At 43.9% G+C, this 17,691-nt stretch overlaps 2 protein-coding genes across 2 annotated transcripts in view; both read left to right on the top strand.

Annotated features, from left to right (window-relative positions):
• Positions 1–254: 254 nt before the first annotated feature.
• On the top strand, positions 255–7,878 carry HMGN1 (high mobility group nucleosome binding domain 1). Its single transcript, XM_082497667.1, has 6 exons — positions 255–395; positions 910–942; positions 1,073–1,102; positions 1,242–1,292; positions 4,291–4,422; positions 6,989–7,878. Exons 1-6 carry the CDS (start codon positions 381–383, stop codon positions 7,034–7,036), a joined length of 309 nt encoding a protein of 102 aa, XP_082353793.1. The 5' UTR covers positions 255–380; the 3' UTR covers positions 7,037–7,878.
• Positions 7,879–12,353: 4,475 nt separating this feature from the next.
• BRWD1 (bromodomain and WD repeat domain containing 1) overlaps positions 12,354–17,691 on the top strand; it is a gene marked incomplete at its 5' end in the record, with an annotated part of 62,546 nt that continues 57,208 nt past the window's right edge. The window contains 5 exons of the mRNA XM_082489728.1: positions 12,354–12,420; positions 12,615–12,673; positions 12,863–12,892; positions 13,082–13,141; positions 16,359–16,509. Coding sequence (XP_082345854.1) covers positions 12,354–12,420; positions 12,615–12,673; positions 12,863–12,892; positions 13,082–13,141; positions 16,359–16,509 — 367 coding nt within the window. The remainder of the gene's footprint in view (positions 12,421–12,614; positions 12,674–12,862; positions 12,893–13,081; positions 13,142–16,358; positions 16,510–17,691) is intronic.

Raw genomic sequence — 17,691 nt, 5'->3', positions numbered from 1 at the left:
GCGGCCACGTGACGGAGAGGGCTGGCCAATCACCAGGCCCCGCCTGGCGCGGGGCGGGGCGGGGCGGGGCGGGGCGGTGGGCGGCAGCCGGGCCCGCCCCGCCCCGCGGAGGGGCCCCTGAGGCGGGCGGGGAGCGTCCCCCTCCTTCCCCCCACGCCCCCCCCCGCCAATCCGGCTGGATCCTGTTGCGGTGCCGCTGGCGCTGCTGGGATGGATGGGGGGGGGGGGGCGGTTTCCCTGCGCAGCGAGGCTGGCTGGCAGGCAGCCGCAGCGGCTGGCCGTGAGGCACCCAGCGCGCCCAGCAGCCGGGCGGGAGGAGCCGCCGCCGCTGCAGTAGCTCCGGGTGTCGCGGCCGGGAGCCGCCGCCGCGCAGCCTCGCAATGCCGAAGAGAAAGGTGAAGCGGAGCTCAGCGGAGACGCCGACGGGTGAACCGGCGCTGCCCGGGGGGGAGGCCCACCGCCGCGGCGACGGGCGGGCGGGCGGGCGGTCTGACCGCCGCGGGGTCTGGGGGCTGTGAGGCTGAGCGGCCGCTCCGCGGGCACTGGTGCGGCGGCCGCCGGGGCTGACTGGCGGCCGTCGCCTTCCCCTTGCCAGGCAGCCCACCCCGCACCCCCTGAGGGGGGACCCCGCTGTGGGAGAGGCGGAGGGGTGGGGGTGGGGGAGGAGATGTCTGGAAGGTTCGGCGGGGGCTCGCGGGGCGCCTTGTCTCGCCGCGGCTCGAAATCCGAAAGCGGCGGCGGCGGGAAGGGGCGGGCGGGCGGAGGCGGGGGGGGAGTGGGGGGTGGGACGGCGGGCGAACGGCGGCGTTACGTGCCCGCCCGCCCCGCCGCTTTCCCCCCCCCCCCCGCCCGCTTTCCCCCCTTCCACGAGGCGCCTGCGCCGCCTGACGCGGCCCGTTTGTGTTGCAGGTGGCGGTGGCGGACGGGGAGGCCCCCCAGGAGGTAAGTGGCTGGGCCGGGGAGGGGGGGGGAGGGGGGGGTAGGGGGTGGTTCGCCCCCGGCCCCTCCCCCTCACGGCGTTTCTCTCTCTCTCTCTCTCTCTCTCTGTCTCTCTGTTTTCCCCTGCCTGTAGCCGAAGAGGCGGTCGGCGCGGCTGTCGGCTGTAAGTAGGGGTAGCGGGAAAGGGGGTGAGGGGGGGTCCCTGCGGGGCTGGGCGGGATGTGTGTGTGGGGGGAGTTTCCTGTAGCGAAAATGGGGTTACCGAGGGCTGAATCTCTCCTTTACTTGTTCTTTTTTCTCAGAAACCTGCTCCTGCCAAAGCAGAGCCGAAACCAAAAAAGTTAGCGGCAAAGGTGAGAGTCACTAGGATGGAAGGAGGGAGGGAGAGGAGGTGGGGGAGATGCCTGGTGGCATCCCACCTCCCGTCGTCGGTGCGGGGCGTTTGAACGCTTTTAATCATCTCCACGTGTTCCTTGTGGGAATGCTTATTTAGCCGAAGTATCATTTTTGGATGCTTCTGCCAGTATCTCCAGGTGTGTTCCACCACCGTTTAGTAGGCCCTCGTTAAACACTCCATGTATTGCCTGGAAACACAGGCACTGACTCGTAGGTGTTAGATGGTAGTTTGGTACTGAGCACAACTACTTGAATGTTGAAGCAACTGCACGTAGGATTGTATTTCATCACCATAACAAAAGGGGATAAAATATGCTCGCTCGCAATTTAAAGCAGTATGTTATGACAGGAAAAAAAAGTATGAACTACTTAGCCACTGAAAAAGATCCGAGTTTGAATTCGTGTAATCTGGCTTTCAGCTCTTTGTGTGTAAGTGTAAGTAAGCATGGTTTAGTATGATCTTCCAGTTTTTCAGTATAGCCTTGCTGGGCCAGTAACTGAGATGTAGAATTACTTGTTTCTTGGGAGAAGTGAAAGTCTGCTTATCTGTTAGGTTATTGGTATATGTGTTTTTAAGTGTTCCTTTGGGATTATAAGATTTTCTTTTTAATGTATGGATTAACAGCATTTCAGATACACTAATATAGAACTCTGCTTTCCAGTCTTTTTGATATTTTCATTTTATTAATCCTACCGAACAGTTACTTACCATTAATGCACCTTTATTCCAATGGTTTGAATATCAGTGCATTCCCATTCTCATAGTTGTAAGCCTAAGGAATTCGGGGAAGCTTTCCAATTTTACTTCAGTTCCGATTGTCTTTTTTCCAGTGTTTGTGTGTGATGCATGTAATTCTTAATGCTGCTAGTTGATGCTGACTGATAACGCATGATAGTACTGACTTGCTGCCCATAACTACTTTACTTCTAGGAAGAAACATTTCCACAGTTCATAGGTGGGAACATATTAATGTAAACCAAGTACATCACGAACAATTGTCGTCTTAGAAGGCCCCCATGGAATGCTGCTGTAATGTGAATACATGAACAGTTTTTGTTTTTAATTGCTATTACCAATGACAATTCAAATAGATGTATAACTTGTTTTACATTTGATCCTCTTTGTTCTAAAACTCATGCTGTCACTAAAATCTTTTGTCATGTGGAAACTTTTTCACTGTTAATGCAAAAATCTCTTTTGTTCTGATTGTGTTTTACTACTCCAGCTTCAGTACTTTCTCATTTTAGCTACTTTAAATGATGATAGATTTTTTTTTTAAATTATCTTTTTTTCTGTATTTGATCCATCAAAAGATGTTTCTTTGCATCAACTTTATAACTTTTAAAAACTTCTCTGACAGTATTTTATCTGGTTGGGAGAAGTTTGCTCATTATGGAGTTGGTGCTTTTTTTTTTTCCCCAGTTATTAATGAAGAAAAATATATTTCAACAATCTAAACACAGAAGTCTACGTGTTCTGAAGTTGTCTGTTACCTGAATTTGTAATGCTAAGTTTAGCCTTTATAACTTTTTACATGGATTTTTTTTCCATTACCATGTTTCAACTGTTTTCTCTGTGCTTGAGGATTTAAAGAATTATCTATTCTAAAAATAGGAGCAAAAAATTTCTGAAGTTTTGTAGGCATTGGAGACTTAATACCTGACATAAGATGCTTCAGCATTGCTTTTTTTTTTTTTTACCTTGCATCTCTTGTATACATAATGTAACTTAATGCGTGTTTGTATCCAGTGGCTTAAAACACTTAGAACTTCTGCTCAATAGTTGCAATTGGTTGGCAAAACTGTATTTTCATGGAGATAGTATTTTACATTAACATTCATGTAAAATAGAAAATGTATTCAGGTAGCTATTAAAAAGTTGCATGTGTGAAGTAAGAAAGTTGCATGGTGTTTTGTAAGGAAGAATGCTTGGAGTAAAGATAGTATGGAATACTTTGACCAAATGGTTTCCAATAGTAATCTGAGGTACGCATTTCTACAGTACTTAAAATATGCAAAAATGAGAACTTTGTTTCTTGGAGTGAATTTTAGGTCAGAGACAACAAATTAGGACATAACTTGAAGAACATACTTACAAAATGCACACAATATTTTTAATGAGATTAAACACGTTTTAAGGCTTATCAGTGTAGTGCTCTTCTGCTTAGAGGTATAAATGCTTTATGTTCTCTTGTCTCTTAATCACATTGTACCTACCCATAAAAAGTGTTACAGTTTGTCACTACTGAAAGTTTTTCTTAGTATTATTAAGTAATTTTTCACAGATGGTGTCAAAACCGGTGCATTTATGTAATTCTGAATTGAAAGAAATATTTTGTAAGTAGGGGGATCAGTTGGAGGACAGGCAAACTTTGTAGCCTTTGGTTGCTGTAAGGAATGCCTGGGAAGATGTATTACATATTTATGTGAAAGTAGCTCTTGAACAAATACTTCTTCCCTACCCATTTATCAGCAGCCATGGAGGTACAGAGGATGTGACTGAGATACTAGCAAAGGAGCACCGAAAATGATACTTCAGGTGATGTATTTATTTAGGCTAAAGTTGCTGAAATTCCCACCTACAAGTGTAAGAGGAAGAAAGAGTTTGAAATGTCTTGTATTTACAAAGTGGAAGGACAGCATTGCTATTTTTTTATATGCTCCACAAGGTTAAATCATATATTACAAATTGCTCTGTCTAGCTATTGGAATCTAGTTATCTTCTCATCCCACTTTGATTCTCTGGTTTTACTGAGTATCTGAAGCTGTGATTGTTTGTCTATGTATAGTTTGGAAAACTTTTTTGGCAGTTGAACTATGTATTAGCTCATTGGTTGTTGGTAGTAGCTTTTGCTGTTTAGCAAGTCCATCTTGGGTTTCTGTGTTTTAGATTATTTTCAAAGTTTGCCTAGTAGGTCATAGGAATTTACTTACTAGAATTTAATGTCATTGTAGGATAAATCTGAGGACAAGAAAACTCAATCAAAGGGGAAGAAGGGGCCTAAAGGAAAACAGACAGAAGAGACGAGCCAGGAACAGACAAAGGACAACATGCCTGCAGAAAATGGGGAAGCTAAAAGTGAGGAGGTAAAGTTGTCTGTATTCTTTGGGACAAAGCAGCTAGATAATTTACTGTTCTGGATAATCCAAACATTTATCAGAAACATTAGCAGTTCTTAGAGTAGAATTTTTTTCTGCTAAAAGAAAGATGTAGGCTATTGAAACATTAGTAGATATACCTGGGATATTCTAGTTGCCCCAAAAAGAGTTGCAGTGAAGTAGTAACTGAAATTAAGGGAGAAGGTGAGAATTTTACCAAAGTTCTGATACAGGATAATGGCCTTCAGAAAGGGGCTATTTTTCCTGTGGGTAGGTCTTGGCAAATATAATACGTAGAGGGTGTACAGAGGGGTTACCGCTCTGTGTGTGTGGGGAAGTGTGTCTGTCTTTGGAGGGGTTGGGTTGCGTTTGCATCTGCCTTTGCTGTTACTGGAAAAGAGGTTCCTTCTTGCTACAAAAGTTTTTTTGACAAATGCAATAATAATTTTCATGGGACTGGAAACAGTTTTCACTGAAAACCCAAAGTTGAAATGGTTTAACCAAAGTTGAGATAACACTTATAGGAGTCATAGATACAGACAGTGCTGGTGGAAGGGACAGGCTGGTGCAGGGATGGAAGAGAAAGTGCAGGAACTACTAATAGTTGTACTGATGAAATGAATGTGCCAAATCAGTCTTGACTGCCCTACTGTGCTAAAATCACCGTATTGCTGAAGTTTTTTGAGTGACTGACCATCTGACTTAAAACATTCTCCACACTGTATTCCTTTTCTGGAGCGTGGACATAATTTAGTTCTAAATTTGGGACAAGATCGGTAGGGAGAAGCAGTGCCTCTTACTAGGTCAGCTGTTAACAACTGGATGAAACATAAGTTTTAATGTGGTAACAGGTCCAGACTTAGACTTGGGTTTTTGCAATATTGAATGCCTCGCTCATTTTAATTAGTTCAGTGGAGTTTGCTGATCAGATAGTCAGATGACTTTTTTAATTTAAATATGTGATTCATGCTTCCTGTCTGGTTGTTGCATGGAAAACTTATTTTTTTAAGATAGAAAAAAAGTCTGTCTGAGTTCTATCACACTGATCTATCAGTGTGGAGAGATAGATCCTCAAGTAGAGGAAAAGAGTGTTTGGTTTTAGGTAGATGATGGGTTTTGGTGGGTGAGGAATGTACAGGATGGTACTTGAGTGTACAAGACAACTTTGTCATAACGGTTTTTCATTTGCAAGGTTACAGTGTGATCTTTGCGGAAAAAGTTGCGCTATAACTAGGAGTTCTTTAGTTGCCTTAACTTTCTGTCAGTTTCTTAACTTTTTATCGCATAATTTGGTCTTTTAATTTTGTGCATGTAGTATTTCAGCAATATCAGTGAAAGTTAAGTTTCGCAATATTTCTCAACTGGGTTCTATTTAGTACACTAGTGCAGAGATAATGTAAATTTACGAGGAGTGGATGATGACTTCTGTGGCACATCTTCATGCTGGTCTCACGTTGGTCACACCAGCCAAAATTGTGGGCTTAATATCATTCCTAAGCCTAGAAGAGGCAGAGGCATAGTCTGTCTTGTTGGATGTTACTGTTTTCAATCGGGATGATAGTGTCAGCGATGCTATTGGTAATCCACGACGTGGTGAAAGGCCAGTGACGGCTTCTGGTGCCAATCACCGAGTCTTAACGCCTGCAAATGGAAATGGCTTCCTACCTTCATCCTTCAAAAGCTTCCCCCAGGTGGCAGTAAAGTCTGAACGGGTGTTAGGGTTCTTGTTTGGGTACTGCTGTGATTAAACAATCTATTCTGCTGGTGCTGCTGCAAAGCTTTCGAATAATTAAGTAAAATTTTTATGTTAATACATACATTATATTCCTTTTTTTAACCTACATAGCAAATGCAGTGAGTTTTCTGATCCAAATGGAGAAGTGATTTTAATCAATTAAGTTTGTATGAGCTAGTTCTGAAGTTGAGGTACAGCATATAGAGACTTGACTTGAAAACAGTATAGCTCTCCTGCTGCAGTTCAGTTTTACTGAATGTATTTTTAAAAAATTAGGTTTAATTTAATGCAGTACTGTGTTTCTAAGTCTTAGTTACTTTAAAATATGGTAAGATTTGAGAATATGTTAACAGTGCTGCACTGAAGTTGAAATGCATTAAGTGTATCTACAGTGTCTTTTCTAAACACCCTATATGCAGTGATTTCAGCTTAGTAGGTTAAAAAGCTCCCTTTTCCTGTCATAAAGGCAGTAATTATTGAAATAGGCATTGTTCTTAAAAAAAAAAAAAATAATGCTTTGCAGTGTATATTGAGTAGTAACAACAGCAACATTCTGAAATTCATACAGATGCGTCTGAGGAGATAGAAGCTTTTTCAAGACAGCTGGGTTTTAGTAGGTCATTATCCAAGAGAAATAAGCAGATCATGACACCAATTTATTAAAAATGACTGTAAAGCACGGTGTGTAGAAACAAGTCATGGTTGTTCTGTATGTCAAGTTAGCAAACTTGTGCATTAAAAATACTACAAATAAAGAGGCTGAGTCACTTAGAAACTTTCTGCACTGAAGTGTTCTGTTTTCTTTTCTCTCCTTTTCAGACCCCAGCATCTGACGCAGCAGTAGAGAAAGAAGCTAAGTCTGAGTAACATCTGGTACCAAGTCTTTAATTGGTGGTCCTTACACCTTTCTTCTTGTACAATTCAGAGGAATATTTTTATCAACTATTTTGTAAATGCAAGTTTTTTAGTAGTTCTAGAAAACACATTTTTAAAAAGGAGAGAATCCCAACTCAACCCATTTTTTTACATATTTAGATAAGTGTAAATGCTTTTTTTAAGTGGTAAAATCATGTACTGGTTGTCTGTTTTCTATGAAACCAGAAATTAATGGCATGTTACATTAAGGAGAGGGCTTCGAAGCCTTGATTAGGCTTCACGTTCCATAGACTGTGAGGGACAGTTTTTCTATCCTATTAAATGAAGCATAACACAGATCAGACTTTGGAATTCGTAACGATATGTTGAGAATGTCTTAACATTTTTAGTTATTTATCTTTATCTATGGTTGTACCATCAGTAGAATTGCTTATCCAATAAAACTGCTCCCTAGTGTTGGATTTCTTGCTGAGTGATGTATATCTGTGACAAAAGTTATTTTTGGTAGTTGCAGCTTTATTTTTTCCAACAACTTTGCTAGGTGTGATGTGAAAGATTGGAAGCTTTTATTATATCTTTAAATGCTGACTGAGTAACAGTTTCTGCTTGGCAGATGTAACTTGTTATGTCAGTATTCGAGATACTGGAACTTCACATCCAGTTTTAAAGGATAGATCGTCTACAAAGATCAAACAAAAAATATTTGAAATGGTCTTAGAAGAAAAACCAGAATTATAGTTTTTAGATTTAAAACAATGTGTGAATAAAAACAATGTAAACTTGTTCATAGTGTCTGTGATCACCAAACAAAAGCCAAATAAATCTTGGTTATGAAAGGATGTTTCTGTAGCTCCTGCATTGACTGTGATAACTCACAATCTAAGTGGTGTAGTTTTTGATTCTTAACCATGTTCCTAATATTGTTAAAAATGTACTTTTCAAGAGAGAGGTGGTAATGCAGGGAGTGAGTAGCAAGTAGAAAACTAGTTGCAGTCTTAATCTGGACTCCCAGTTTGAAAGCTGATAGACTAGTGCTGCTTCTGTGACCATAAAAAAAAAAAGTCAATAATTAGTAAGCATCAGATATTTTCATCTGTTCGGCATCTGAGAGTTTGCATATGCACTCATGTGTAAATAACTGCTTTAAGGAAGATGCACAAAGCAATCTTCTTGAATGTTAAATGATCAGATGGGTTGCTGTTGTGTTGGAACTGTATTGGAATTTCCCCAAATCCTGCCTTAAAATCGGTAAAACTTTGGATGTCGGGGGGGAAAATGAACCTCGGCTGTGAACTTCCCCAGGTAGCTGAGTGTATGTAACGGAACCCATCGCAGAGGATGAGGTGGAACAGCCTGGGCAGGAGCAGGGAGGGAAACACAAGAAAAAAAAATTGCCTTTCGGTGCTGATGAGCTGTTAGGTGAGCTTACCGTGCTGTGAGCAAGTGTACCCTCTGCACGAGGTTGCAGGTTGACAGCGTTGTTTCAAATTAAAACATAACCTGTGCTGAGAGCTAGTTTGTGTAATACAAATCTGTCCTGATTCTTCCTTGCTGTATTTGAGAAATCCATCTTGTTGAAGATTTAACAGCCTTTCATCAGAAGGGGGCATATTAAGCATATATTAGTTAACCTTAAAACAAAAAATCAAATCTAGTAGGGCATTACTTATGTTCTGCCATGGAGTGTGGGGTTGTTTTGTGGGTTTTTTCCCCATTTCAGGTTATTTTGCTGAATTGCAGCAGGTAGTAGCATGGTTTTATCTTACCAGTCTGTTTGATGCCAGTCAGATAACTGTCAACCTTGTCTTGGGAGGAGTCAAGATCAAAAAGTAATGCTCGTTCTTTGTTTCTCTCCTCATCCCCCCCCCCCCCCCCCAACAGAGAACTTGTTTATGCTCTTCAGTAACACCTGCAAGCACAGTATCTCCTTCCTGTGCATTTTTGGTGCCTTTTTCAAATTGTCATAGTTATTTCTAAAAGACACTTTAGTTTCACCTCTAACTTCTTTTCTTAAACAATGCTTTCATTTGAGAAAGCATTTTACCATTTTTACCTCCTCAGTATTCCAGCAATGTTTAACTTTTCTTTAGCTGGTATATAGGATGCCCTCCAACACTGGACCACAATGTGCTTCTAGCCCATTTCCACTACAGCTGTGTTCCTAGCAGAGTACCCCCTGACATGGGCAGTGGCTTTGGCTTCAAGTTCTTGGATGTTCCAAAATTGTAAATATATATGGCACTTCTTCTAACCCCTCTGTCTCCCCCCCCCCTCCAGTTACCTTATTTGTTGGTTTAATTTAGTAGTAGTGTGACGTAGCTACCTGACATTCTTTACTTTCTGTTTTTAGCAAGTCCAAATCACCAGTTAAATATCAAACTTGCAGGTAAATACCCCAAAATAACTTCTCTTACCTCCTTTTACTGAATGCCTACTTCTCATGTGTTTTGAGTCTCTGATGTTGAGATCCTGTTGACTTTCAACATCTAACATCTCTTATCCACTATTGTAATTTATTGTAACTGATCCCTAGTATTACTCTTGGGGACAAAAAGTTATTTCTTTCTTTATTATGGAAGTGACTCAGGAAGGGTAAATCAGTGACAGCTGATTCCAGACAGAGGAATTTTCATGCTGGCAGAAGGAAAGGGCAGAGGTAGTTGCATCAGGAGCACAGGAGCCCTAGATCTGTTCTGAGCAGCACAGCCTGCTTGATGCAGTAAAGAAAGAAGTAGGCTTTCCTAGTTAAGTAAAGTATGCCTAGTAAATACGTATAGGTGAATCGATTATGAATTTTGATTGATTCTGCAGTAGATGGATACTATTGCCCTTCTCCACATAGCATGAAATGCCAACGTGGAAAAAAACACCACTTTGGCTACTGGGAAAATGAGGAATTGTATATATTGGCACTAGCTGTCCATTCTGCCTGTGGAGGATTGCGTGGAAGGCATTTAAATTTGTCTGATGAGAATTTCCATGGGTGTGCTTCAGAAAAAGCATTCTTTCCTGTACAATACCAGGTACATTTGCTCTGTGCAACTAAGGAATAGAGTGACAGCTAATGCAAATTTGCATACAGCACTACGGAACACATACATAACAGTGAACCATCCATTTCAAAATACAACATGAAGAGAACAAAACATGTTTCTTTGAAATTACTCAATCATTAGTATGCTGCTACTAGTTGTTCTGGTTAAGAGAGCGCTGTTCCATACGTGTTCATGCTGCACCATTCTGGAATTCATTTTCTAGTGTCAACTAGATCACAGCTCTCTAAAACATAAACAAGCCAGAATGCTCAAGTGTACCTATGTTTAGCTAATGAATGCTGATTTGTTTGGCAATGAAATCTGGAAGAACACAGGTGGTCTTTAAGAATGATGTGGCTGAAGCTTGCAACAATGCAGGAAGCAGAAAACCATGGATCTCTTCTAAAGAGAGATTTTTTTAATGGACAGGTTACCTAATTTTTTTCTTGAACCTGAACTGTGACATGGGAGCAGTAACTAGGTTAGGCAGGAGGTGGTGAGGAGGAGGAGGGAAACGAGGCTTCCCCAAACCATGACAAGCAGTCTGGAGAAGCTGCCTGCTGCTGGGCCTGTGCCTCAGGTGTACAAAAAATCTTTGTCAAAAGCTGAGAGCACATCTGAGGTAGTGAGATTAATAAAGTACACATGTATTTCTACAATGATATGTAAAAATATTTTACTTCAAAGGTTCTAAAGATGTATACCAAGCCACCACAGGTGGGGCATGGAAAAAGAAAGGAACAGCTCATTTAAAATACAGCACTATTATAGCTGTTTCTAAGCTCACATTAGAATTCATGCTGGGCAGAGTTAAGGCACAACTGGAAGAAGGGGAAAAACAAACAGACAAACCGAAAATCCCCCATAAAGAGGCTCCTAGAGTCAGGGTGCGGGAGGTGGTGCTGGCAGCTGTTTGCAGAGAGGCAGCGTGGGGCACTGGGGCAAAGCTGCCGCTTTTGGAAAGGCAATGCCAGTGAAGTGATGCCTTTCTCAACGGGGGCGGGAAACACTGCTCCCTAAACCAAGCTCTGGGGTGGCCAAGCTGCCCAAGCAACACACCCCAGGAGCCTCGGTGGCACGGGGGGGAGACCGACAGATCTGGAGTTAGGAGATCCGCCTGATGTGGCAACCGGAGCCAAAAGACGTATTAGCTGATGCGGTGGTTACCAACGACGCTTGAGCTGCTGCCCGAGCCGTTCCCGAGCTCCGCCAGCTCGGGAGGCGCACCGCCTGTCCCAGCCCTCCGCCGGCCCCCGGCAGGCCGCGGAACGTGCGAGCCAACGTGCTTTGAGACGAAGGTCTGAGCCCGGCAGCACCCGGCGCCGAACTCGCCCCCATCCCCCGCATCACCCCGGGGAACCGCCAGCCCCGCGGCCGGTTCTCGGCGCCTGGCTGCGGGCGGTCCCCGCCGGTCCCGGCCTGAAGGCACCAGGCCGCCATGAGGGCCGCGGGACTGGAGGCCTGGCCTGGCCTGGCCTGGCCGAAGCGGATCGGGGCGGAGGCCGCGCCGCCGAGCTCCGGGGCGACCGGCGGCAGCTGCGGAGCCCGCGCGCTCCCGGCCCTCAACAGCACACCAACGGCCGCGCCGCACGCGCCCCGTGACGCCTCCCTCCACCTCAGCGAGGGGCCCCGCCCACCAGCGGCCCCGCCCACCAGCGGCCCGTCACCACCGCCTTCCTCCCGCAATCCTTCCGCGCCGCGGCCCTTCGTTCCCCTCACCGGCGGCGGCCGCCTCCTCCGCCCGCCCCGCCGCCGTCCCCCCGTATCATCCGCGGCCACACTCGCAATCTGCCCGTGTCGTCCCCCTCCCCCCCACTCCGGCGCCCCCCGGTGCCGGCGCACCCGGGACGGGAACTACTTCCCCCCCCCCCCCCCCCGCCCTCCCCGGGGCGTGCCCGGCGCAGGTGGCAGCGGCAGTGCTGCGCACAGTCGCGCGGCAGCGGTAGTGGCGGCGCTGAGGCTGCGCTAGCGCCAGCGCGGGGGAGGGGAGCCGGAGCGCGAGCACGAGCCCGGCGGGGGGCGGGGGCGGCTCGCTCCCGCGCGCGGAGGGAGGAGAGGGAGAGGAGAGGGGGGGGCGGTTGGCTGGCGGTTGGCGGTGGGGGAGGGGCGGCGCTGACAGGGCTATGCCGAGCCGGGCCCTGCCCGCCCCAGCCGCTGCCTGAGCCCTAATCCCTGCCTGGGCAGCAACGGCCGCCGCCAGCAGCGATTGTGCCGTCAGAGCGAGCGAGGGAGGTTGCGAGGGAGCGAGCGGCAGCCGCCGGGCCCGGGCCGCCATGGCTGAGCCCCCGGCCTCTTCCAACTCCGGCGGCGGCGGCGTGTCCCTGCCGCTCATTGAATCAGGTAAAACTGCCGGGGCGCGGGCGGCCGCGGGCCAGGGCGAGAGCTGCTGCCGGTGCCGCCGCCGCTCCCTGCCGCCATCTTCCTGACCGTGGTGATGAATTACAGTCACCCCGGGGCTCCCCCCCCCCCCCGCTCCCTCCCCCGCCCTAGCCAGCCCCGGACTCATCCCCCGTCTCTCCCCGTGTCTCTTGCAGAGCTCTACTTCCTCATAGCTCGGTTCCTGACCACCGGGCCCTGCAGGAGAGCGCTGAAGGTGAGTACCGGGGCGCCGCACGCTCACCTGGGCGCACCGCCTCGCCGCAAAGAGGATTGAAGGGGAGGTGTGAACAGCCGGTCCCCCCCGCTCCCCCTCCCTCGCCTGAGCCCTTTTGCGGCAGCAGCCTCTTGAGAAGCTGCAGGCTTGCTCGTCCCTAACTCTGTATTTTTTCCCTTTTCTCTGCAGGTGCTGGTGCAGGAGCTGGAGCAGCACCAGGTCTGTGTGGGCTCTGATGAAATCATCTCCCTTGTTGTAGTCAAAAGTTTCCTTTACTTTACAAGTCATTCACGTTTCTTCCACTATACTGTCTCAACTTTTTCTCTTCAACACGCATCATTTTGAATGCGATCTATTCCTCCTTCCTCTTTAACCACTCAGTTTTCTTTTTTTTCTTCCTCCGTCTAGTTGCTTCCTAAAAGGTTGGATTGGCAAGGAAATGAGCATTATAGAAGTTACGAAGAATTGGTGAGACACTTTTTTTCTTTAAAACTTTTAAATAGGATGATAACATTGATGTTAGATCCTTTACCTTTAAAAGTAGGCCCAAAGTTTTAGCTTCCAGTTTCATTCCGGCTCTGTTAAGACACTGGAGTTATTTTGGAAAGGGCCTTTAATTTCTTTACATTAGACTAACAAAAACACAAGTGGTGTTTTAAATTGAGGATATTGTTTACATAGCAGAGGTGGAGCTTGGCGTTGTGCATTGGTACATGCCACTGCCTACATATAGGGAAGAACCAATCTGAAGCAAGGTTTCATTTCAGAGTTTCATGAGCAAGTTTGTTAGGCGCGTTTTGATTTGACGGTATTTATTTTCTGGTTGGCTTCCTTCATCTGTCCCTTTCAACAGATTAGGAAATGAAATCGCTGTTCAGAAATCAAGGGTTGGCAGTTCTGGTGCCTATGAGTATGCTCTTTTATCTCTGGCTACTTGCTGGTCATAGCTTTGTCTTGAAATAATAGAAAGATACGAGTGGTCTCTCAACAGCATGTACTTTATGCCTTCTATGGCTGATGTTTGTGTTAAATGTTTTAACTTAAATCTGTTTCAGAATGGAAAGCTGTCTTTCTCTTGGTGTTTTATTTTACTGCTTCTTAAATGGCAAAATATATTTGGCAGTTGAATCTTGTGAAGTGATGGTCTGGCAGTGCCTGCCCAGTATGGTTTTATCCTGTTTCATTGTAGTTGATCTTGTTTTCTTTAAACAGATGTTTATTCTCTCTTCCCCCCCCCCCCCCCCCCCCCCCCAAGATTCAGTCATTTCTGGTTAATTGACTGGCTTCTCCCTTAGCTATCAGTTTGTGTACTGTTACAGTTAAACTTCCTTGTCCCTCTTGTGTAACACTTGAAGATCTCAGAATCATATTTACATAGAGAAGGAATGAAATTTTGTTGAAAATGTTTTCTTAATTATTTAAGTGCTGCTTAAAATGATTAACTGGATTCCATTTCTTCTGCTTGTCGGTGTGGTCAGTTGAGCAAATGAGGTTTTAAATTAATGCTTTAAGTCACTAAAAAGCCTAGTCTTGCTAAACAAGATTACTTTCAAGCTCTGACTTGAATTTAGCAAACATGAAAGTAGTATTAAGTTCAAAAAGGATTGTTTGGGGTTTGTTGGTTGGGTTTTTTTGACCCCAGTTTTGGCAAAAAGTCATGGTGTTGGGAGATGTCATGTGCGGATTCTTCTGTCTTCAGTATGTTTTTTTTTTTTAATTGTGTTTATTATGCATATACCGTTGTCAGATTAATTCTTTAATATGTACTGCTTCTACAGCTTTTTTCCTACACAATTTAACATAAATCTCTACGCAGGGTAATAGTACTTCAGAATATCCAAATTAGTCTTCTGAAGGGGGGTTTAGTCTACTTTTGAGGGGCTTTGGGAACCTCTTGTCCCACTGGTCTCACTCTGAATTTGCAGAGACCACAGACAAATGCAATCGTGGTACAATTATTTCTTTTCTTTTTATTTGTTCATTATGGAATTGGAGCAAGACTTAAAAATAACTGTTCTTCCAAAATACGAGTCAAAATACTTAAAAAGGAAATTAATTGCAAGGTTTTGTATGCATGCTTCTATCAGAGATTGCATTTGGAATATGTACTTCGGATGATGGCATGCAAGCAAAATGTTTTATAATGCTTGGCATAAAGTATGCTCAGCTTTCTGTCCTGAATGTTGTGGCTGGTACTGCTCTGTATCAATTCAAGAGGCAAAACTTATGAAGAAATGATAAAGAAGTGCATTTTGTAATCTTTGGACTACCGAATTTATTTCTCATAATCAACCTTATGCATACGATGAGCTGATTTGCTTGGATAGATTTGGATGTGTGGTAATGTTAACTATTTTACTGATAACTACCACCTCTCCGCCACACCAGGAATACAACCTATACCCCTGCAAGATTTATACATTACTGGGATTTTTATTATTAAACCAAGTATTAGGTTGTGGCGTAAGTCGTGTGTTCTCAGTACTCAGTGTGTATTTGGGCAACTTCTTGGTGAACAGATCTTACATGACAGCACGCAGTATTTTTATTCCCACTGTTCTGATGACGAGATCAGCCTTGTCAGGACTTCCTTCATCTAAATTCAGTCAGTAGGCTAAGGGAATAGCATCGTAAGCAGGAGCTAGTTCTGCCTGTGTTCTGAGCTACGTGGGCCAGAGGCCACATACCTGCGTTGGTGTGGCCCTCTGCCTCTCCTGGGTGTATTGGCTCAGAATAGTCTGGCTGCTGAAGTAGCAGTGTGGCTTCTGGGTCTAACTGGTTTTCGCGTGGCCAGATCAGAGTGGAGTAAGCATGGAGCTGTTTGTGCCTGCTGATTCAGACCTCCCCAATAGTTTGAATTTATGATTCTGATGGTTTGGTTTACTTGAGTCTGGGTAAACTCTACTTTGCGTATTTAGCTTCTGCATTATTGTGACTGACTTTATAGTTAGATAAGCTTTTTTTTTTTTTTTTTTTTCATTGAACTTCCAGAAAGAAGAGGGGGGAAAAATGCTCAAAAACCACACACATCTGTTCTTGACTGAGACAGCTGACTGAGGGGGAAGGTGTATTTTTGTAGATTGTTACATGTAGATAGTATTGGATCCTTCCTAAATGGACAGATGACTGTTTTGATCCTTTTAGTTTAAGGAAGTAGGGCAGTCTTATGCTATGTAGTACTGGTTCCTCAAGGAAACTATTTCCAGAGAGATTGTACTCAAACCTGCTAGTTTGCAGTTTACTGAACAATCACTATGTGGCTGAAGTACTAGTTGCATAAAATCTTGTGCTTGATTACAACAAAACTCTCCATGACCTTGAGTTATGAGGGTTTGAATTTTATCTTTTATTTTTAATTAAAAAAAAAATGTGTGAATTGGGTGAAGACACTCACTGTAGGGTGCTGGACAACTGGGTGCCATACATGTGAATATTGCAGATTTTCAGTAGTAAAATACTGATGTGCAATAAGTAATTTCACTGCAGTTATGTTACTACAGCTCGCCCATACTTGGAGAATACTTGCTGAATTTACTAGATCAGAGCTTAATAGAATTGATTTTGTTTTGTAAGTTGACCTTAAAAATATTTAAATAATGTTTAATATACCTGTGAGTATTGATGCTTTTAGATTCAACTGTTCTGGATGTACCATATATATTTTTAAAACTTAAATTTCTGTCAGGTGCTGTCCAACAAACATGTTGCTCCAGACCATTTGTTACAAATTTGCAAGCGTATTGGCCCTATACTGGATAAGGAGATACCACCCAGCATTTCGAGAGTGAATTCCTTACTTGGTGCAGGGAGACAGTCATTGTTACGTACAGCAAAAGGTATGGTTTCTTTATTATTTGAAACGTTTTCATAAGTATATGGTCAAGACTTTTGGAATACTTAAAAGTAGTGAGCTTTTACCGAAATTGGCTGCCACTTCCTCTCTACTGTGTTTAATCAACCAAAACACCAGTGATTTGTGTATTAATGGTATAACTATGTTTTAAGTTTCATCACAAGAATTATTGTTACTCTGAGTGCTGAGGCTGGCCAGTTTTCAGTGTTACTGCAATATAATGAATCATCAGGACACAGGTGCTACTTCTCTAACATCTCCCGACACTCCCAGTGATATATTGGCCTATGCTGTTTTGAATGCGGTAGCAGTTGTACTCTGTTCAGTGCAAATGTGAGACAGTAACAACAGTTTTCTGAAAGTTTTCTTGGTTAATGCAAATGGCATCAAAGTTAGTACTTGTGAATTCTGTACATACACAGGAAGAAAGTCCTTGTGCGTAACTTAAAGGGAATGGTTGACAATGCATAAGCCCATACTTTTTGATAGAGTATATTTTAGCTTTAGACTCATCTCTTTGAATGTTTCTGGGAGGGGGTATTCTGATGGGTAGCTAGATACTATGATGTGGAACTTTTTTGGGATACCATTGTGTTTTCAGTTATCTCTCCTAACTGCTTTAAAGGATGCACAGTGAATGACACTGTTCTGTCTTGAAAATCGGGATGTCAAAATAACTGTCAGTGTAGGATTTTTTTTTTTTTTTTTTTTTTTAAGAATCACAGAATTATCAGCTTGGAAGGGACCTCTTGAGATCATCTAGTTAAATAATTTCATACTATTCAATATGCAACAAATATTTATGAATAAATATTCATGAAAATGTTAAAAATCTTAAATGCTTTGCACTGAGAACGAGTAGGAAAAACTCAGTTGAGAAGTTTTGTGTTACATGACCTGCAGGGGCATTACGATTTAGGAGTCATTTCAGAGTTGGTTGTGTTGGTTTTTTTTTTTTTTTTCTGCTTCTGTTACTATATTAAATGGATTTTTCTCTCCTCTGGCATTACACTGTTCATGAAAAGTTTTGGGGCATTTGGGGTTCCATTTTTTCAGTTGTTTTAATATTGTGTTTGAGATTACCTGTAGGTATGTTTTTTTACTGTGTTTTGGAACTGCAGTTTTCTTGGCATTTTTAACATGTACTTATGACAAACTTCAACCA

Source organism: Vanellus vanellus (genome assembly GCF_965231255.1).
Source record: "Vanellus vanellus genome assembly, chromosome: 1".
In the NCBI taxonomy this organism is placed as follows: Eukaryota; Metazoa; Chordata; class Aves; order Charadriiformes; family Charadriidae; genus Vanellus; species Vanellus vanellus.
The sequence above is the reverse complement of the archived record's forward strand: the minus strand, read 5'-3'. Positions and strand labels throughout refer to the sequence as shown.

What these genes read in the sequence shown, in the direction of transcription:
- HMGN1 (XM_082497667.1), top strand. An exon ending in CAAAAAAGTTAGCGGCAAAG is followed by an intron (nt 1,293 to 4,290) that starts GTGAGAGTCACT and finishes ATGTCATTGTAG; the next exon opens with GATAAATCTGAGGACAAGAA. An exon ending in GGGAAGCTAAAAGTGAGGAG is followed by an intron (nt 4,423 to 6,988) that starts GTAAAGTTGTCT and finishes TCTCCTTTTCAG; the next exon opens with ACCCCAGCATCTGACGCAGC.